Genomic DNA, 23,062 nt, shown 5'->3' on the forward strand with positions numbered 1-23,062 from the left:
GTGTCAAACATTTTATGTTGATATTTGTTCTTTTTTCTATACATCTGTCTAATAATAATAATAGCAGTAGTAACAAAAATGTTCCCTAAAATTTTGGGAGAACTGCGAGATGTCTGCAACTTGCTGCTACAATGTATCAACGCAGAGTCTTCTGGCCACCTGCAAGTGAATACTGATGCAAATGATCTGACATCAGGTGTTTAAGACCCTGCAGGTACATGCTTTTGACATTGCACATGTGGTACTTGGGTGCATGTGCTTCTGCTGAAAGTCTGTGTGCTTTGCCGCACGCCCTCTGTAATAGGAACTCGCTGCATCAATTTCAGTTCAATTGTCTTGGCTCGATAAAATGGCAGAATGATGCTGTATATGCAGAGCATGAACTTTTTCTGTGATAGGATTCCACACAGAATTTAAGCGGACAGCACCGTCTCATTTGATTCACTTGCTAAGGAACTCATACAGTTGTATTTCCACTGGTTCATTGCCTATGGAGCGGTGGAAGTTTGATGTATGGGCCACAATTTTTGTTTCGTTGTATATCATCAAATGACCAGTGGAAATAGAATTTCAGCAGTAGTGGACTTATTGGCTCGAAGGAGGTGAGTATGCTGTTGATGTTGGACAGTGTGATCCTGCACAATGTGTGTCATTTGCCCTGTATAAGATTTCCTGTAAACACCTGCGTTTCACAACTCTAAGTCGTCTTTTACAGAGCCCAAATGCACCAAGATTTTGGAATGAATAGAAAAGATTACATTAACTTTATATCTTTTTAATAGTCTACCTATTTTTACTGAAACATTCCCAATATATAGTAGATAAGCAACACCAACAAAATACACCACATATGTGCTGGTGGGTTCTAAAATACGTGAGCTCAGAGCATTTGTTCAGTATTCACCTGAAGATGGCCAGAAGACTCTGTGCCAAGATATTGTGACAGGAAGTTGCAGACATCTGGTAGTGCACCAAAAATTTTATGGAACAGTCTGTACACTGGGAAAGTTTTAAATTTCACACCAGTAATAATAATAATTACAGTTATTATAATAATTAATATTATTTGCATAAACATAACTATTTACTTCATTTAGCAAATTTACTGTGAGTGAATGCCAATAGATTTTTTATCTGATTATGTCCAGTCATTTATAGGCTGTTAACAATTGCACATACTGTCTTTTGTTCAGTCATTTGGTGGCCAGCCTGATGCACAGAAGCCAGCTCCGCAACATTCATTTTCTCCTGGCCAATTGCAACAACTCCGTGTGCAGATTATGGCATATAGATTGTTGGTACGGAATCAGCCACTCTCACAGCAGTTGGCACTTGCAGTGCAGGGCAAGCGACTTGATACTCCAGTACCACACCCCACGCAGTGTCCCACACCTCCATCACCATTTCAGCAACAGCAACAGTCACGTTCTCTTCAGATGCAGCCACCACCGCCTGATAGTGGTAAGAGAAGATTTAGCGAATAAAGCTTTGCTTTACTTTGAGTTTTCTAAATAACACAGTGTAATGACAGCACATACTTTCATTTTTGAAAAAAATAAATAGTAGAAAATTTAATTGTAAATATGAACACTTCACGTTTTTTCCAACATACTACTGTAGTAAGCACAATATATTTGTGAGCTGCTATTGTGAGTACAGTGTATTTTTAGGGGTTTCAGTATCTGGTAGGATAAGTAGAGAACTTTTGCATTGATAGAAGAAAATGTAGACCTACTTTTTCCCTTTCATTCTGACATTAAATTAACTATACGGGATATTTTTAATTTTTTCTCTACTTATTCTTCTGTTTAATCGCATTACATTAGGTTGCAGCAGTTTGATTGTTTTTAGTGTAAAATGGGAGACTGTATAATTACATTAATTTCTTAAGTAGTGAACTACTGTATTCTTTAGGTTTCTGTAGTATTGGAAAGATGCTTACCAACTTGCAGTTCAAGGAACAGTTGCAAGCTCTTTCTTTCTCAGGTCTTATTACATAGCTCTTAGCTACTGTTTCATTTTTACCTCAGAATTAAGGTTTATTTTATTAACTTCATGCCTCTTGTTTGGTAGCTGATGTTTATCGAGAATTGTGTGTGCAACAAATAGTCTCGTGTGACTTGAAAAGGTTGTGAGTCACTGCTGCAGAAAGGGTAATAGATGCATAAAATTATAGATCAATATCACTGACTTCCATATGTTGCAGTACCCTTTACCATATTCTGAGCTCCAAAATTATGACATTACAGGAGGAAAACAAAACTTCTCTCAAAGATTTGGTGCAGATTCAGAAAAAGATTAGTCATGTGAAAAACAGCCCATTTAATTCAAGCATGATGTCTCTCAAAGAATAGATGCGTGTGAATCGGTAGGTACTGTCATCCTGGCATACCAGAATGTGTTCAACACCATACTACATTGTTAACAACTACTGAGATATGATCGTACAAAGTATTGTACAAGATACATGATTGGTGCAAGGGATATTTGATTAATAGTACCCAGTATGTTGTACCGGGCAGCACTTTTTCCACAGAAATGAAAGAATACTGGGTGTGCCTCAAGAAAAGATAATAGGATACCTAATGTTTTTGGTATACATTGTAGTGACGTGCAAATTCTTCTCTCTGCTGTTCGACATGAAATGACGAGTAGATGACTTATGAGATTTCCCCACATTAGGAGCCAACAATTTCTTATGTCAGTAATGAAATGAAATCAAACACAAATGGTTCGTGATTAAGGGGTTCATGTATGAATTTAAAAGATTGCTTATATAATCAAAACATGAAAGAAATGTATTTATTTTCATGCTGTTTACACAAACCAAAACAAGATTATAAACCCCAGGGCTGCTTTGACTGGGTGTGGACATCACTCAGTTATTAAGGGGAAGGAGGAGGGGACAAATCGACAAATCGTCTCACCATTACTCATTATCGTTCGTCATGTACTGCTGTCGGCGGCAGGCGCTGTGTCAGTTTGGCGTGTCGCCTTGGGCTGTGCGGCACTAGTCTTCTGCCCTCTTCAGAAATCGCGGCTTTGTGGCGAAGCCCAGGTATAATCTCTGTGTTGTCTGATTGTTGTTGTTGGTCATATGGTGTCAGAAGGTGGGTGTTGGCGATGGGTGGAAGAGTGCCCATGTCCTCTTGCTTCTATAGTGTCTCCACGACTCCCCTTATCACTTCTCCTCCATCTCTCAGCTCAACCCCTCTTCGAAACATTCTTCCTTTCCGTGTTGCCATTGGCGGACAGAATTTTCAATGCAGCCCAATGACAGATCGCCATTTCATAGCCGCACCTGTCCGTGTGGGGTGGAAATTTCCCATCTGGTGTGGGCTGGCGTGTCCCTCGTGAATTGGCATCTTTCTCATGATTTCACATTCTTACGATGTTTTCCTGCTTTCTGAGGCTGTTTGTGAGAGCAGCTGCAGAACATTTCTTTGTGACCGATCTCTCTGTATGAGGTCTGGACAGACTAATGTTCGGGCTTCGTCTCAGAGTCTGCCGGTGTCCTTACTGTCGAGGAAAATGTCTTCTTAAGGATGCTGACTTCTTTCACACACCTCCCTCCACCGATTTCCCATGCGTTGTGTATGCTCCTGCTCCCTGTGCCCCTGGGGTGCTGGAATTGTCGGCACATTTCTGCTTTCTAAGTCATGTAAAATGACTGCTGCCGGCCAGAAGAACTCTCATGCTTTCATGTGTACATTGTTGTCATTTCATCGTAATGGCTGCGGGTGTCAATCAGTTCTCGGCAGGCTTCTCATTGTCAGACAGGCCCTTCGCAATGTGTCCCTCCTTGAGCGAGGTGGGGGTTTCCACGCAGCTTCCCACTGTGTGCTTGAAGAATGACTGCAGTGTCCTCTCCTTGGGGACTCACACCAGGGTGTCTGGGTCCCTCCTCCTCCTCAGTCGCTTGTGGCGAGTTGGCGAAAGTGGCCGAGGTTGGACGTATTACACAGCTCCTTGTCATGACTATTAAGCTTCTGATACGGAAGTTTGAAAGTCATGGCAAAGTGGCCCCTCTATATTCACTTGGCCCATCACACACACACACACACACACACACACACACACACACACACACACACGCACACACACACACACACTTCAAAAGAAAACAAAAAATTTCACTTCGTAGCAGCTACACTAACACTTATTCACTGATGTGGGATATTGTGGGGATATTACATTTTCAGTTGTGCCCTAGCCTGTCAAGTCCAATCAACCATTTACATATATGGTCGCTCTTAGTAAAGAGGTGCAAGACACATACAGATAAATAAATTTCCTTACAAACAAACTTTTCATCAAGAACACTGTTACATTGAACGTGATGATAACGTCGCATGTGTACGTAAGAGAAGACATGCACAAATAAATGAAGATCAAGACAACTAAACAATACACGAGGAACGCAAGTAACATTGAACACAATGAAAGTGATGATAACAGTACAGACGTGCAAAGGATGTATGCAAAATAAACATGTATTCAAGATGAGTCTAAATAAAAAATAAACTGCTCACAATAATAATGTTCCATCACGTCACAGATGAGAATAGTATACATTTAGTCGACACATAGAGTTAAGACATGTGAAACAAAAGTTCACTTTACACAGAAGTAATGTTTATAAAAGATTTATTTGTCAGAAATGCAAATATGGAAAATACTCAAGACAGCATTAAGGCAAGTGACACAAGAGTTGGCCTTAAGTTGTGTTGTTCATCAAAGAGTGCTATAAAATCGATACAGAATGGATGTCAGTTCAAACATCTGGTCACACAAGCAATAAATTTTTCAATGACACTTTATTGGACTGATAAGGATATCCTAGATGGGAGGAGATGGGTAGCACCTTCACGTTTTCGTCAACAGTGCACGTATTTTCTTTCCTTTTAAGATGTAAAAAAATAAGATTTTCACCTTCCCTTCTTCCATAGAACTCACAATCAGTATGTATAAAATACTCATCACTGATCTTTGGGAGGCCTCCTTCTCATTTACTAGGTTACATAGTGTCAGCTGTGCAAGCCACGTGAACGGAATTGAATGCCATCAAACAAAATTGTTTGTGTACCTGACTTTATATAGCCATAACTTAAGCATGCAAAATTGTTACTAAATTCAATAGTGCCAGCTGTGCAAGCCGTGCTGATGCCTAGAATGTCAATAATCTAAAAACAAATCTTTTGTGTACCTTACTTTGTACACTCGCGATGTTTTACCCAACCCTTAAATTTTAACATGCAAAATAATCCTAACATGCTTCAGTCAACGTTTCATGCAGTACTTTGCAAAGGTAAAATGTCTTCTCCGCCAACTGCAAGGTAACCTTTGGTATGCCTCTGTATGCTGCAACAGAAATCTCATCAAATATTGGTGCGTGTCTGGTTTTCACCTTTCACGCTAGAGTCATCACACAGAACATCTCGCATCGTAATACGGTAAAACATGGATCTATAACACTGCATTGCAATTAAATATATACAACAAAAAAACAAAATTTGAAAGACATGGACATGGCAATGTGCTTGCATGAGCTGCCTGATACTCCCTCGCTACTGGAAGTATGCTGTCGAATGCAGGCAGGTCCTCTCCTCCTTGCACTGTGCTTTGCAATGGTGCACGGAATGCAGGCACACACTCATGCAACTATCATATCATCTCTCCACATTCACACCAAGTATTCTATTCTTCAGGTACTCATAAAATGACTGTCTATGGTAAGCACAATAAGTACTAATTACAACAACAGAAAATCTGTTCACAAGATACAGCATACTGTTAACAGACATCTACAATTTTCTATGCCACTACTTCCAAACAATACTCTATTGAGTCATGTATGCTCTCAGGCTGCAGGTGTTAAAAATCCCAACCTTGCGTTTGCCATCATAAAGGCCCAATGCATCACTCTGTTGCTCATGTATATGACGGTTCTTAGGAATGTTAGAGCATGTTGGTGTGTATATACACAAGTTTTTCAGCCAAGCGGGTAGCTCCTAAACTGTCGAACTGAGTATGGGCCCTCGTACAGGTGGAATAACTTTGTTATTCTTTTCTTTTTGGCATCCGATGGCCTATGTTTTCTTACGAGGACTTAGTCCCCGATCTTGTAAGTCTTTGTCCATTTTCCCTGCTCCATTTTGATTTGTTTTCATCACTTTCTCCATCATGAACTCTTGTGCTTGATTCATGTGTTGCTGGTGTGTCTCTACTTCTCCTCCCGCCAGCGGTTTGACAATCCTGTCAGCCATGGACTTCTCCGGTTTCTGAAACTGTAGGTCTATTGGTCTGTATGCTGTACTACAATGCGTGGCTTCTTTGAAGTATCTCTCTATCTTCGGTCGGTGCCGTACCCAGGCATTGTGTCTGTGAGGAACCAATATTCTAAAGAACATTTCCAGCTGTCGCATGTATCATTCTGCAGGGTTGGACTGAGGATTTCTAATTGAGAAGAGTGTCACTTTGATCCTTTCCTTTTCTAATCCTGCCTTCCTGCTTGGAGATGTGAAAATTGTAGCATGGGCTGAGAGGGCTTTCTTGGGCCTTCCACTTGTGTGCACATAATCTTCTGTCAAAATTTTCACACTGCTTTTTGTTGTGGTGTGGTTTGTGGCGTAAAGCCTGACGTGCTTAGTAAATGCGTCCACAACACTGAAAATAAAGTGCCACCCAAACTATCCCTTCAGCAGAGGGACATAATGATGAACACACACCAGGTCATTCGGTGCTTAAGGTGTGATGGCATGCTTTCACCTTGCACAATCGTGTTTGGATGTTTTACACACTGACACGTGTCGCATTTTGTAAGTATCTCCATAACTTTCTGTCTGAGAATGGCTGTTCCCGCTCCTTGGTGATTGTCACGTACAACTTCATCGCCCTGCAATGGCCAAGATGCTTGTGATAGTGTTCGATTAAATCTTCTAAAAGTGTGTCAGGGAGCCAAATTTTACACCTTCATTCTTTCACATTCTGCCAGAAACATACCCTCCACTCAGTTGTGCACAATAGAGCAATATTTCAAATTTTCACATCCTCTCCACTAACACCGTACGTCAGGAAATCCTTTACTCTCTGGATTTCTGGCTGTTGGTCTTTTACTGTGGCTAACTGTCTCCTGATTTCCAGATCGAATTCCTGAATCACCAAGGCCCAATGCATCACTCTGTTGCTCATGTATATGACGGTTCTTAGGAATGTTAGAGCATGTTGGTCTGTATATACACAAGTTTTTCAGCCAAGCGGGTAGCTCCTAAACTGTTTTGTCGCATAGACTATGGCCAGAATTTCCAATTCTGTAGTGAAGTACCATGTCTCTGCATCCAGTAGCATCTGGCTACATGTGGCCACAATGTGTGCGTTCCCATCCTTGGCTTCCTGTTGTAGGCATCCCCCAATGCCTTGTGCATTTGTGTCTGTGAAGAGTTGAAAAGGTGCCGAGAAGACAGGATGTGCCAAACAAATACTGTCATGAAACGCAATCTTAACCTTCTCGAATGCATTTTCCTCCTCGTTTCCCCAGTTCCAATTCTTGCCCTTCTTCAACAGCACGTATAGAGGACTCAATATCTGGGAGAAGTTGACAATGTGGCCCCTGCAAAATGAAACCAGCCCCAAGAACTGTCTTAATTCTCGTACACGGGATGGCCATCTCCTTTTTGTGATTTCCACCAATTTGCATTTTTCGAGACGGATATCTTCCAGTGATATCTCAAACCTGAGATTTACCTGTTTGTACACAGGTTCACTTTGTCAGGCCTGAGGGTTGCGCTGTATCCCTGTAGTACTGCCACCAGCTGCCACATGTGTTCTTCTAAAGCTGCAGACACAACAATTATGTTGTCGATGTAGGTAGCACAAAATTCTGTCATCTCTGGAGTGGTTATACCATTCATGGCCCTCAAAAATGCTGAACTTGAGTCCTTAAGTCTGAATGGTACTCAGTTGTACACGTACTGTTCCCTTTCGAATAAGAAGGCATGGTATTTTTGGCAGGATGGATTGAGCTCAACTGGACTGAAACCGGCTGTAATGTCAAAGGTTGACAGCCAAATTTTTCCCAAAAACTGGTGCCGTATGTCCTAGACAGGCTCTGGCCTTGTTCCATCTGCCTCAGTATGATCATTTAACACCTTCATGTTGAGGCAACAATGGACCAACCCATATTTCTTACGCATAATCGCAAGCGGATTCACATATTTCAACGCTGCTCGCAATATAACTCCGGTTGCCTTCATCGCCTGTGTTGCTTTCCTGGTAACTTTACGGTGCTTCCAGGCCACTGACTATGTTTTCCCTGTCGGCGGCCGGTCACACATTACTCTAAACTTGTGGACCACTCCCCAAAATCTTCCCAGTAGGAACGAGAATGTAACCCTGAACTCCATGATTGTTTTCTTCACCTCCTGTCTCTGCAACAGGTTCAACCACCATGACTTAGCTTGAATACTCTTTCTAAGTAATCCCACCAGATCAACCTCTGCATTATCCGCACAAACTACTGGCTGACTGTGTATACACAGGGTGCCATCTACTGTGTCCCTTGTTCCTGAGTGAGACGTGATCAGTTTATCTCACCATTTCAACACATGGAAACACTTGCAGTCCTCTGGACACCATCTTAATTTTGAAGATTTTGCGACCGTAGAGGGAACAACATAGTCTTCTACTGCTAGTGAGTGGGCATTAGTACTTCTGCGGGCACACTTCACAGTGCTCCTGTGCCACCCTGCACTCACTCTCGCATTTTGCACTCCACATGAGTTTCTCCGTTGCTGTGGGGGCTTCACCATCAACCTTTTTCCTTTTCTCGGCGCTCTCATCATCACGGCATTTGACCATGGTCTCGTTCTGCATATTATCATGTTCCTTTTTTAGCATGTTATCAGTAATTGCATGGGTAGCTTGGAGTATTGTGGGAGCATACTCATTTACGGCCTGTGGCCCTTTAAACCCTAATAAGACATGTGTGAGGTTCTCTAACTCACAACCAATCACATCCTGTCCATCAGATTCACTTTCGTCAGCTGTGTGCGTAGAATTCTCATCACAACTTGCGGACGGCAAACTGACTTCGTCTGGAACCCCTGTTCCCTCTAATAAATCACCTTTTAGCTTCTGTGGCCCATACATTTTACTAAATTAACTGTGACCTTCGTGCCCTCTGCACCCCATGCGATTAAATCTTAGAATAAACTGATCACAGTTTTAGTGGTCCAATCCATGATCACCACTCTACTCAAGAGTATGTCATTCCTATTATAAAACCGAGTGACAACCCACAGATGACAATTGCATTCACCTGGATGGTACTTCTACCGTCGCTTAACAACACCAAGACCTGTTTCTCTACCTTCTTTCTTTTCGCCCCAAGAGCGGGAATTAGTGAGATTCCTTTTACCGGTAGCTCATCTAATTTACTACCATTTTCTACCAGCTTTGAGTAAAAAGACATTGAAAATGCTGTCACTCCCGACCCAAAATCCAGACAAGCTCTCGTCATAATTCCTTCCATGGTTATTTCAATGAGAGGACACCAATTGTCTGCTTTTTCCAGCAACTCTGGGTTATCAAAGTACTGGTCAATGTTGTCTTGAGCTTGTGATTGTCAGTACTGCACATTGCATATGTAATGACCCTTCTCTACTGTGCCATTGTAATGGATCTGGGAGATGTGTTATTTTCTACCGGATTTGTCGATACCAAATTGTAAATGTTTTTTTATATTTTTTGTCAGAATTTTTTTATTGTAATTTTCCTTATTATATGCTAATTTACTTATATTTTTGAGAGTGACAGCATATTGATTACTATTAGTAAATGTGACGAAGAATATCAAAGAGACTGATTACAAGTGGAAGCTTGTGTGTTGTGTAAAATGTCTTTGACGTTGGAGTCGTCTTTGACTGTAGTCAGTCGGCAGTGAACTCGTGGTGTCTATTGACGGTAGAACAGTGTGCAGGTCGCCGTCATAATAATTTGGAAGTGAACAGAAAAAAATGAATTATGTTACTACTTTTTTTTATATAAACTGTAAGAAGAAACCACATTCGAAGAAATGGTATTTGAAGCACCAAAAATGAGGCAAACACATTGAACCAGGTCATTTCTGCAGCCGACGAAACTGCATCGTGGAATCATACTTCCACTAGACAACTGAAGCCAAGACAAATATCGCCTTGCAAACATTTCACTGAAAAGATACTGTCACGAAATATGCCAAATTTAAGTAAATAAAAAATAGTGAGCATATTTCATCATCCCCTGCGATATCTCATTTTCTCTTATCATTCATTTGTACGATCTCACACTCCTATGCCTGAGATGGGGTCAGAGATGGTAAATCTCCATTATTCTCATGGTCTCTCCCATTATGTGATGCTTTCATGCAGTTCACATGGCATCTGTGGCTTGGCACTTCTTTCCTGCCTTATGCTCCTTGGTGTGGACCATGACATTTATCTCTCACTTGCCTGTTCCCCTCTTCTCTCCTTCGTCCGTTTTTGCGCCAATTCTGCTTGTCATTGCGGTGCACAAACCCTTGCTGCACCCCATTTTCTGTCCTAATTGCGTTTCCATTTGCCACCTTATGCTTCTCCTGCTCTCTGATGTTGTCCAAGGAATGTAAAATATCGAGCAACTGTTCTCTTGACAGTGGCTCGACAAGTGTATATTGTATATGAGGAAGAAAATATGAGCACACTGCACTGCTCGATTCCTCGTCTGACATTTCATCGTCCAAGTATCGTGCCAGAACCACAAAGTGAGCAGCGTATGTTTCCACAGATTGGCTTGTCTGTGGCTCATACTGTCCCTGATATATACTCATCTTTGCACTCGCCTGTGTGGGCAGGTTCCAGTATGTTGCCAGAAACTTAGTGCAGAGATCCTTGTAATTACTGTTCTCACAAATTGTAACGTCAAACCAGGCAGCCTCCTCCTGATCGAGTGTCTGGGCGCATGCAGGTGCACGTCTAAGTTCTTTAGGTATGCCTTCAGGTGAGTACTGCATGTTCGTCCGAACTTGGGCAGTGCTATGTCCGCCCTTGCATTGTGAGTGTGTCCTGCAATTTTGTTGGCATGACCTGCATTACAAGGTCATTACCTTGTCGCATTGCAGGCACTTCTTTCTCAAGGACTGACACTCGTGTTTATGTCTCCTTGGATGATTTACTTTCCTCACCTATGCACACAGAGATATCAGTCATCTTTTCTCTGACTTTGTGTGTCCCCCATAAACATGCCTTGTGTTTCCTCTCTCGCCCCCTGAACTTTCGCAACTGGCTTGACTGTTTCCATATTTATCAGTCCCCCAGAACGTAGTTGCATAGAAAAACTAAACTAAAAACTACAAGCACTCCACAGAATGAACAGAGACTGCACAATGCTGATGGCAACACTGGTAACAGCAAACAGAACAATGGAAATCATGGAACAGAATATTCACAACAATAAACAATACATTCTAAAACTACATCAAAAAATATGAGGAAGCTCTGGAACCAAAACTGACTACACTACCTACTGTTATATGTACTTTATATGCTCATTTGCAAAGCACTTCGCACACACAAACATACTATCCATGTGCCTGACATCTCACACAATGAGGTTAACATATGCTAATAAGGGAATGGGGTTTCTTCCTGAGTCGTGTCTCGAAACTTAGAAGTTCTCACACTAACAACAGCGTGAGAATGACTTCAAATTGAAGACCCACATTGGGCACCAAAAATGTAGTGCACTGTGAATTCTTCTCTCTGCTGTTGGACATGAAATGATGAGTGGATGACTAATGAGATTGCTCCACATTAGGAGCCAACAATTGCTTGATGTCTGTAATGAAATGAAATCAAACACAAATAGTTCATGATTAAGGGTTTAATGTATGAATTTAAAATATTGCTTATATAATCAAAACATGAAAGAAATGTATTTATTTTCATGCTGTTTACACAAACCAAAACAAGATTATAAATCCCAGGGCTGCTTTGACTGAGTGTGGACATCACTCAGTTATTAAGGGGGAGGAGGAGGGGACAAATCGACAAATTGCCTCACCATTACTCGTTATCGTTCGTCGTGTACTGCTGTCGGCGGCAGGTGCTGTGTCAGTTTGGCGTGTCTGCTTGGGCTGTACGGCACTAGTCTTCTGCCCTCTTTAGAAATCGCGGCTTTGTGGTGAAGCCCAGGTACAATCTCTGTGTTGTCTGACTGTTGTCATTGGTCATATGGCTGAAGCTGTGCTATCATGGTGTCGGAAGAGGGATGTTGGTGATGGATGGAAGAGTGCCCTTGTCCTCTTGCTTCTACAGTGTCTCCACGACTCCCCTTATCACTTCTCCTCCATCTCTCAGCTCAACCCCTCTTCGAAATATTCTTCCTTTCCATGTTGTCATTGGCGGACAGAATTTTCAATGCAGCCCAATGACAGATCACCGTTTCATAGCCACATCTCTCCGTACACGGTGGAAATTTCCTATCTGGTGTGGGCTGGTGTGTACCTCGTAAATTGGCATCTTTCTCACGATTTCACATTCTTATGATGTTTTCCGGCATTCCGAGGCTGTTGTGAGAACAGCTACACAATACTTCTTTGTAACCGCTCTCTCTGCGTGAGGCCTGGACAGACTCATGTTTGGGCTTCGTCTCAGAGTCTTCCGTTGTCCATGATTTATTAGGAATGTCCATACTGTCGAGAAAAGCATCATCTTAAGAATGCTGACTTCTTTCACATGCCTCCCTGTGCCAATTCCCCGTGCTTTGTGTGTGATCATCCATGTGCCTATGGGGTGCTGGAATTGTTGGCACATTCCTGCTTTGTAAGGCAGGTAAAATGACTGCCGCCAGGCCAGAACAACTCACACACTTTCGTGCGCACATTCTTGGCGTTCTGTCCTAATGGCTGCAAGTGGCCATCAGTTTTCAGTACGCTTCTCATTGTCAGACAGGCCCTTCACAATGTGTCCTTCCTTGAGTGTTGTGAGGGCGTCTGCCTGGCTTCCCGCTGCGTGCTTGCGGAATGACTGCAGTATTCTCTCCTCAAGGGCTCGCCCCAGGATGTCCAGCTCCCTCCTCCTCTTCAGCCGCTTGTGGTGAGTTGGCGAAGGTGGTCGCGCTCGGACATATTACAACATAAACAATTTATCACGTAGATTCTTCAGCACTATGATATTGTTTGCTGGCAGTGTGGTTAGACGATTGTAAGGAACTGCAGAAAGACTTCTACAAAATTTCCACTTTGTTTAATGTGTGGCAACTCTGTTTAGATGTGGATAAATGTGACATAAAGCTTATAACAATGAGGGAGTATAGTATCTGATTACAAAATTAGTGGTGAACATCTAGAGGACATAACATCGAATTAGTATTTAGGCTAATACTGTGGAGGGAAATGAAAAGGGGTGATCACAAAGTGTCAGTGTTGGGGAAGACTAGTGAAAGATTCATTTCAAGGGTTCTGGAAAAATTCAGTGCACCTGTAAAGGGAGTCACATGCAAGATGCTATTGTGACCAATATTGGAATATTGTTCTAGTATTGGGAGTCATTATCAAGTAGGCATGATGAAAGATATCGGTAGAACTGAAAGATGCCCTGCTAAGATTGTAAGAGGTTGGTATTGCCATGTGAAAGTGTAACAGAAATGCTCAGGGACCTTACACGGAATCCTTTTAAGGAAGATGGCAGTTCTTGCAAATTCCTGTTGCATAAATTTAGAGAACCTGTATTCAAAGAAATTTAGAGAATCTGTATTCAAAGAAAAATGTGTGACCACTGTATACGTATTGCCTGGGAATCATGAGAACAAGATTAGAGAGATAGCTATAGCTAGGTGTAGATGAACACCAGTGTTAGTGAAAACTGCAACCCTGCAAATTATGTACACAAATAGCATAAAAAACAACATATTTATAAATGTTCGTGATTACAAATAATACTTGATTAAGTTCAGCAGATTCATCTGAATAGCTATGTTAGGCTTATCAAGAGAGGCAGGACAAAATAATATGTTTATCCTGGTCGTAACACTTCATTTCCAGAGCTTGTTTTCTGTCATACCAGTAATGCACATATATTGTCACTGTAAATATTCTAAGCCACCAACACATCTGTCATCACTGTTGTTTATGTACTACTGAGTTGTACTTTATGTGTTTCCAGTAAGGGCAGTTTGTCCATGATGACGAAATAGAATGACTCGTACATTTGATTCAATCAAATCATTCCGAAGAGTACGTACATTTTCGTGATGTAGTGGTTAATGATGGCAGTGTGAATCTCAGTGAATTTGGAGAAGTGGACATACTCCCAGCTACCTTCATAATGAGTCTATGAATATGCACAAGATACTACATACATCCGCGCATATTGCTGCCCAGATTTTCATGTTACGTTGACACACAATCCTGTGTGGGATGAAATAAAAGAACTTTCATTAACTGGACAATCATCATCAGATCGTCATGATTTTTCCACATGTGTGTTCAAACAAAAATTGAAATCCTTAATGGCTCTCATTGTCAATCACCATGTTTTGTATTGCATGGGAATGGCTGAAAAGGGGAGTGCCACAAACTCACATATTGATTTGATTGACTGAGAAAGTGATACCACATCAAATTGATCAAGCCATCTCAGCAGAAATACCACTTGCAAACATTGATCTAGTTTTGGTTGGTCACTAAAAACAACATTCATGGTCCATGTGGGATATTCAAGAGCAATGCACCATGCATGTCTGATGGAAATGCATGAAATGAAGCCCAAGAGACTTACTCACCAAGATTACCACTGCCAGTGATGAATATCCATTATATTGTCGGCGATTGATTGAAGATAGTGGCTAACCCATCACTTTAAAAGTATGAAATAGTGATGATGAAGCCAATAATCATTGGGTTGTACCACATTCAGCGTTACTCTCAAAAACTCACAAAGTACACATTGATGTCAGGTCTTGCAATTTGGTGAAATTGATTGAATACATTTGCAAATATGTGAAATAAGGATGCAAAATGGCAGTTTTTGAAGTGGGGAATGCAAAAGCATCTATCAGTGGAATTGAACAGTATCAACTGGGATGCTACAGTAGCAGCAATGAAGCAACATGGAGTATTTTATCATTTCCAATCCATGAACGACATCCAACACTTGTTCATAGCCAGTTCCTCATAAAAATATGCAGCACATGTAGTTCATAACAGAAAGTGCAACCACCACCACCACCAACAACAACAACAACAACAACAACGGCATTAACATCATTTTTCTCATTTTGTGGGGATTATTTGTTTGCTGAGATACTACTTTGAAGTGCCAACATGCAATACATGGAATGCATCAGCAAATAAGTTAAATAAGTTTCAACATTGCAGACAAGCAGAGGATTGTAGGACATTCAAATTTATATTTGACCATCACATTATGCCCTCATTGCACTATTCACCCAAACCATACAGAATGCTTTTAATTGTGATTACTGTTATTAAAGTATGTGGATCAACATCCTTCTAAGAACTCAAGTATGTGCCACTTATTGTGAAGAATAAAATCATCGCCGCCCATGGTGGCCGAGCGGTTCTAGGCGCTTCTGTCAGGAACCGCGCGAATGCTACGGTCGTAGGTTCGAATCGTGCCTCGGGCATGGATGTGTGTCATGTCCTTAGTTTAGTTAGGTTTCAGTAGTTCTAAGTTCTAGGGGACTGATGACCTAAGATGTTAAGTCCCATAGTGCTCAGAGCCATTTGAACCATTTTGAATAAAATAATCATGAAAACAATGGACACTGGGACACTTCACTTGCTGATGTGTTGAATACTGCTCAACCACAGTAAATATGCATATTATCTGCAATAATCTTGACAGTGTTCTCCCTATTTAGTTTAGAAAATATTTGGAAAAAATACAAAAACTTCATGAGTGAAGGCATCACACTTTGTTTGTGGGCCATGAATAAAAATCTGTAAATTCAGTTCACATTAAATGGATGCACAGATTTTGATTAAGGACATACATTTTTGTCAATAACTCGCAGACCATGGCATGTAACTATATTTGCAAATTAATTTGTGATGTGATGTAAAATGATTCATTCTACATCATTACATTTTATCGTGCAAGTGATCCATGGAACATGAAACTAACTAACTCGCTAGCTAGCACTGGTCCAACTGGAAATGACTCAGCTGAGTCTATCTGCAAAAACAAACTTTTTGGTCGTGATTTGCCACGAGAAACACATGTTGGTGGGTACATATGTTTAAACGAATCTCCCGAAACTGGTCCCAGAACAGTGCATAGCATATGCAGAAATAGGCATGAAGCTACAAGCCAAAGTCGTGGATCATATTTCCAAGATGCGCCCTGAGGCTCAGTGTGACATCCCCTCTCCTCCGCGTGCTGCTGTTGTCGATACCGTGGAGCTGTTACTGCTACAGGTCGGTTGGTGGAGTCGAGACGCGATGCGTGATGATGGATGTCTCCATTGGTTAACGAGAGACAAGATCTGAAAAAGCTCTTAAGAAATCGTTCCTTGCCTGATTAAAGTTTGATTGCGAGTCCACACAGTTTCCTTGTTAATGCGAACTACGCACTCTGATTGTCTGTTATGGTTTGAATTTGAATTATTATGTGCCCAGTTAACACTTTAGTGCAGTAATTGATGAATCTTCCCTCATGCACATCATCCACATCACCAAAAATGAGGAAAAAGTTCAATTGCAGATCATATTGGTCATTGTTTGTTCGCTGCTAAGTAAAATCGTTCACTCTATATGATGCGAGATCCACAGATACTCTTTAACAATGTCACAATTATCTTGTGTCGTAATATTATGTATGTCCAAACCTTCCTTGTCACAACTAACAGTCCACGAATTTACTTCCAAGTTAAATAGTCGCTGTTCATTAACTTTTGATGAGCAATTACCAAATATTCATAGAATGATGGAGGCAACACGTTTAATTTCCAGTTTTGATGAACAATTTTATTGTTCCTTTTTGCTGAATACTTTATAAATATCACGCCATTAATTAGCACTGTCAGTTCTGTTAGTGTCAAGTATCATGACAATTACAACAGCATTAACCCTCGGCGTAATTGTATCTTCTTCATGTATTCGTGTCAATGTCTCCTACATGAGACTAAATGTGTATTATAGTCTTTTGAAACTTTGTCCATTCCTTTCTCTACGTTCACTTAAATGAATGTTGAGTCCAATATTGCCTACTTCTGTTAATAAAGTCCAACAACTCGGTATACACAGTCAGCATACTATCTCGGTTCAAGTCCCAAGTCTGAATATCAGTTCACGAAATCCGTGCATCTATGTCATGCTACGACTACTCTTGAAAGTAAAACAACCTCGTCGCGCTCCTTTCGCTCAACTATGGCAAGAGCTGCTCTCGTATGACTTCATAGCGCGATAGCTAGCAAGAGACTCACTTTTTCCGTGAATGAGTATTGTAGACGCATTGAATTTCTTCATTGTGTTTACAACTCTCTTCCACATAAAAGTTATCTCTGACTGACATTTCTTTGGACTTAACTTTCATTGTATTAATTTGCAATGATTACTTAGATGTTTGGCAAATAACTAAGGATGACCTTTCTTTCTTCTTCCTTTCTACCACAGTACACTCTGTAATGCTTAATGTTGGTGTTTAACAAGACTTTCTGGTGTTATATCATCGGCAAATTTGTCGTACCTGTCAGTATAACTTTTCCCTACTTTACATCAAGATGGTCTCTCCTAATTGGGTTTTGGGGTTCATTAGGGTGTTAAGTTTGCCCCCCGGACGATGAAGTGGGTATTTTATTCCCGCTTCGAAGTCCGTTCTTAGGTCAGGTCCTTGTTTTGGTTTTTTCACACTCTTACACATACATGTACAAATTTGAAATGTAACACCATTCACACACATACATAAACATGAAATAAAACATCGATCTTTACAAACATATGAACATAAGGTTCATCACTTAAATAATTCATTTCATTGCACTGTTGTTGTCGCATCATCGCACTGACGCTGCGACAGCACTGGACCATGTGGGCTGCGAGACATGGCCCAGTTCGAAGCCTGCTTCTTCTGTTCCCAGCCTCTGGCGTATCTGCTACTGCATCAGATTGTACAAAGCAGCAATTACGATCCGATTGTCGCTGATTGAGGGTTGATCTCCGTTGCGAGGTGGTGATGTCAGTGGTAGAGTGCATTACAGCTCAGTACAGCCTGCAGCTTGGCAGTCAGCAACACCACAGTCAGAAATCTGGAACACTTATTTCACTCCTTTCCCTTGTGCACACACACACAACACTAATGATTTGCTATTTTCTAATGACACTATGTTTTGTCTCTGTCTAACAATGTCATTCAGTAGTTTGAATAGTATCCTGGCATTCTATACAAGTTTCTTTAGTTTATTAATCATAGCCTGTTCACACTATCGTTACTTTACCATTTTGATTCTGTCACTTAAAATAGTTCTCACTCTCTGGTACCCTCATTGGTTACTTGGTCACTTTCTATACAGGCTTCGCTTGCTTTCCCCAAAATAAGTGATCTCGCTTTTAAAATGACTCTCCTATCCGAATTAATCCTGATTATAGTTTTCATTGTGCTTGTGTGTTCCTATCCGAATTAATCCTGATTATAGTTTTCATTGTGCTTGTGTGTACATGCATGTGGTGCTTCTTTCATCACATAACACGTGAACAAATATTCTAAACAAACATTCATCATTAATCTAGAATAAACACATAATTAATTAACTAAAATTCCAACACATAATCCTCTTTAAGATGGTTCTAGCAATAACTCAATGGAACTTATATTAATTAATTGATTCTTCTTGTAAAACCTATCATCTACTTGGATGACTCAGTTAAATTCAATTAAAAAAATAATTATAACTATTGACTACTAATCTACTAATCTAATTAGAAAATATAAACATTCTTAGTCTTCTCTTGCTTCATAAAATATCTTGATGAATAAAATAATTATTCTGGACTAGCTAAAATACCTTTTTAATTCAAGATGAAGATAAACTCCATTTATTTTCCTATGTTCCTCATCTTTTAGAAGATAACTCCCAGGATGAGGTATCTGAATAATTCGGCACGGTCCATTATATAGATTATACCATTTCTTATTCAGTCTCTTTTCTTCTTGACAATTTAGGATGGTTTCTTAATAATACAGAATCACCTCCTTTATAGCAAATTACAACACCTATTCTCTTATCAAACTGGTTCTTGTGTATTTTAGCCTTATGTTTTAATCTCAAGTACGCTTTACGTATCATTTCCTGGTGATTTCTTTCCTTCTGATGTAGAGATGGTAAAGGACCAAGCCAGTTGTCATTACTCTGCTTATTGAATAAGATTTCATTTGACGAGTAACCAGTTGATAGGTGTGTAGTTCATTGTACATGGTTTCAAAGCTATCTATCAGCTCTACCCATTGATGGTGTTGTTTGCCCACATATGTCCTTATAAATCTATTTAGTTCTCGAAATATCCTTTCAATTGGGTTCCCCAATGGGTTGAAGCGGGCTATGAACACATGAGGCATGCCCCATGTCTTCATTGCTTCATGCCACATCTTACTTCTAAAGAACGAGGCATTATCTGAAATTAACCTCGTCAGTTTACCTACGTTAATTAAATAGTCGTCCTTGATTTTTCTCAACATCGGTTTGACATTAGTGGATCTTAACAGATACAATTTTACATGTTTCGAAAATAAATCATTCATAGCAAACACATATTTGAAATTCCCCTTGGCTGTTGGAAAGGGTCCACATGTATCGCATGATACAATGCTCAATGGTTGCTTAGGAACTATGGGATGTAAGACACCTCGAATACCATAATTAACTGGTTTTGCCTTTTGACATATCTTACACTTTTTTAGTACTTCTTGAGCTCTCTTTAATAGGTTCAGATAAAAATACAGTTGCTGTAGTTTCATAACACATTTCTGAGCTTCAAAATGACCCCAACGGGCATGAGTTAACCATAAAATAGGATCAACATACTTATAAGGAATACAGATCTTCCACTTATCCCTTTCATTTTTCCGGTAGAATAATACACCTTCTTCTATTTTATAATGATTCTTAATTTTATTACTGTTGCCAGTATGTAAATCACTTATAACTTCCTTCCACTTACAATCTATCTTTTGCATCTGCTCTATATGCAAACACATCTCACTTGCCTCTTTCGTATATGGAACTGTTTCAAACATCATGATCTTAAAATCACTATACGCTCTTCTCCTATTTCGTCAGACTTAGGTGTTGGAAATCTCGACAATGAGTCTGCTACGACATTGTCACGACCCTTGACATGCTTAACTGTCATGTTGTACTCTTGTAACACTAAGGCCCAATGTGTAAGTCAGCCATGCAGCATTTAACTTGACATAAGAAATGTGACAGCTTTGTGATCACAGTATATAACTATTTTCTTACCATATACAAAATACCTGAATTTTTTCAACGCCCGTATTATCGCTAACACCTCTAAATTCAGTCGTACAATATGAACGTTCACAATTAGATAGTGTTCAACTGGCAAAAGCAATTATCTTTATGGTATCTACATTTATTTCGTCATCCATTTGAAATAACGTAGCCCCCAATCCCATCTCTGCTGCATCAGTCGCGATGAAAAAATCCTTTCCTATTCGCGGATGGTGCGGCAGTGGAGCATTAATTAGAGCACTATGTGTTTCATCGAAAGCTTTACTACAAGCATTAGTCCAGTGCCATGGTACATTTTTTCATAGACCGAGCGAGGTGGCGCAGTGGTTAGCACAGTGGCCTCGCATTCGGGAGAACGACGGTTCAATCCTGTCTCCGGCCATCCTGATTTAGGTTTTCCGTGATTTCCCTAAATCATTTCGGGCAAATGCCGGGATAATTCCTTTGAAAGGGCACGGCCGATTTCCTTCCCAATCCTTCCCTAACCTGAGCTCGCGCTTCATCTCTAATGACCTCGTTGTCGACGGGACGTTAAACACTAACCACCACCACCACCATATTTTCATAACAATTGTAATAGACATTCCTTATTCAATAACTGATGGGATATAAATTTCCTGAAAAAAGACGCTAACCCCAAAAATGATTTTAACTGCTTTCTGTTTATAGGATATGGGTAGTTTCTAATGGCATCTAACTATTTAGGATTTGGCGCTATTCCCTCAGGTGTGACTATGTGATCCAGAAATCTAATTTGATTCCTCCCGAATTTTGATTTTGCCAAATTAATTGTTGCTCCATATTCCAAAAATTTTTCAAACACACTATTTAGTAATTACAGATGTTCTGCCCACGTTTCCGTGGCAATTAACAAATCGTCTACGTAAACTGTAACTCGTTCTAAGAGATCTGGACCAAGCACTGTGTTCAGTGTGGTTATGAATACACCACCACTAATACACTCCTGGAAATTGAAATAAGAACACCGTGAATTCATTGTCCCAGTAAGGGGAAACTTTATTGACACATTCCTGGGGTCAGATACATCACATGATCACACTGGCAGAACCACGGGCACATAGACACAGGCAACAGAGCATGCACAATGTCGGCACTAGTACAGTGTATATCCACCTTTCGCAGCAATGCAGGCTGCTATTCTCCCATGGAGACGATCGTAGAGATGCTGGATGTAGTCCTGTGGAACGGCTTGCCATGCCATTTCCACCTGGCGCCTCAGTTGGACCAGCGTTCGTGCTGGACGTGCAGACCGCGTGAGACGACGCTTCATCCAGTCCCAAACATGCTCAATGGGGGACAGATCCGGAGATCTTGCTGGCCAGGGTAGTTGACTTACACCTTCTAGAGCACGTTGGGTGGCACGGGATACATGCGGACGTGCATTGTCCCGTTGGAACAGCAAGTTCCCTTGCCGGTCTAGGAATGGTAGAACGATGGGTTCGATGACGGTTTGGATGTACCGTGCACTATTCAGTGTCCCCTCGACGATCACCAGTGGTGTACGGCCAGTGTAGGAGATCGCTCCCCACACCATGATGCTGGGTGTTGGCCTTGTGTACCTCGGTCGTATGCAGTCCTGATTGTGGCGCTCACCTGCACGGCGCCAAACATGCATACGACCATCATTGGCACCAAGGCAGAAGCGACTCTCATCGCTGAAGACGACACGTCTCCATTCGTCCCTCCATTCACGCCTGTCGCGACACCACTGGAGGCGGGCTGCACGATGTTGGGGCGTGAGCGGAAGACGGCCTAACGGTGTGCGGGACCGTAGCCCAGCTTCATGGAGACGGTTGCGAATGGTCCTCGCCGATACCCCAGGAGCAACAGTGTCCCTAATTTGCTGGGAAGTGGCAGTGCGGTCCCCTACGGCACTGCGTAGGATCCTACGGTCTTGGAGTGCATCCGTGCGTCGCTGCGGTCCGGTCCCAGGTCGACGGGCACCTGCACCTTCCGCCGACCACTGGCGACAACATCGATGTACTGTGGAGACCTCACGCCCCACGTGTTGAGCAATTCGGCGGTACGTCCACCCGGCCTCCCGCATGCCCACTATACGCCCTCGCTCAAAGTCCGTCAACTGCACATACGGTTCACGTCCACGCTGTCGCGGCATGCTACCAGTGTTAAAGACTGCGATGGAGCTCCGTATGCCACGGCAAACTGGCTGACACTGACGGCGGCGGTGCACAAATGCTGCGCAGCTAGCGCCATTCGACGGCCAACACCGCGGTTCCTGGTGTGTCCGCTGTGCCGTGCGTGTGATCATTGCTTGTACAGCCCTCTCGCAGTGTCCGGAGCAAGTATGGTGGGTCTGACACACCGGTGTCAATGTGTTCTTTTTTCCATTTCCAGGAGTGTATTTAGCCCAAATGGCATTACTTTAAATTGATAACTTCTTCCCAAATATATAAAAGCGGTGTATTTTCGTGATTCCTTGGAGATTTTTGTTTGCCAATAAGAGGTCCTAAGGTCCAGGGAGGTCAGAAACTTCACTCCATGGAATTTTTGCGCAAGTTCTTCAAGATTTTCCGCT

The 23,062-nt window shown here is 41.4% G+C and overlaps 1 protein-coding gene across 3 annotated transcripts in view; it reads left to right on the forward strand.

The window, feature by feature from the left end:
• Positions 1-23,062, forward strand: part of LOC126470218 (ATP-dependent helicase brm) — a 386,916-nt gene that overhangs the window by 128,602 nt on the left and 235,252 nt on the right. For all 3 annotated transcript variants that reach the window (XM_050097899.1, XM_050097901.1, XM_050097900.1), the window contains one exon: positions 1,194-1,461. In XM_050097899.1, the coding sequence (XP_049953856.1) occupies positions 1,194-1,461 (268 nt within the window). The remainder of the gene's footprint in view (positions 1-1,193; positions 1,462-23,062) is intronic.

This window comes from Schistocerca serialis, chromosome 3 (genome assembly GCF_023864345.2).
Source record: "Schistocerca serialis cubense isolate TAMUIC-IGC-003099 chromosome 3, iqSchSeri2.2, whole genome shotgun sequence".
In the NCBI taxonomy this organism is placed as follows: Eukaryota; Metazoa; Arthropoda; class Insecta; order Orthoptera; family Acrididae; genus Schistocerca; species Schistocerca serialis.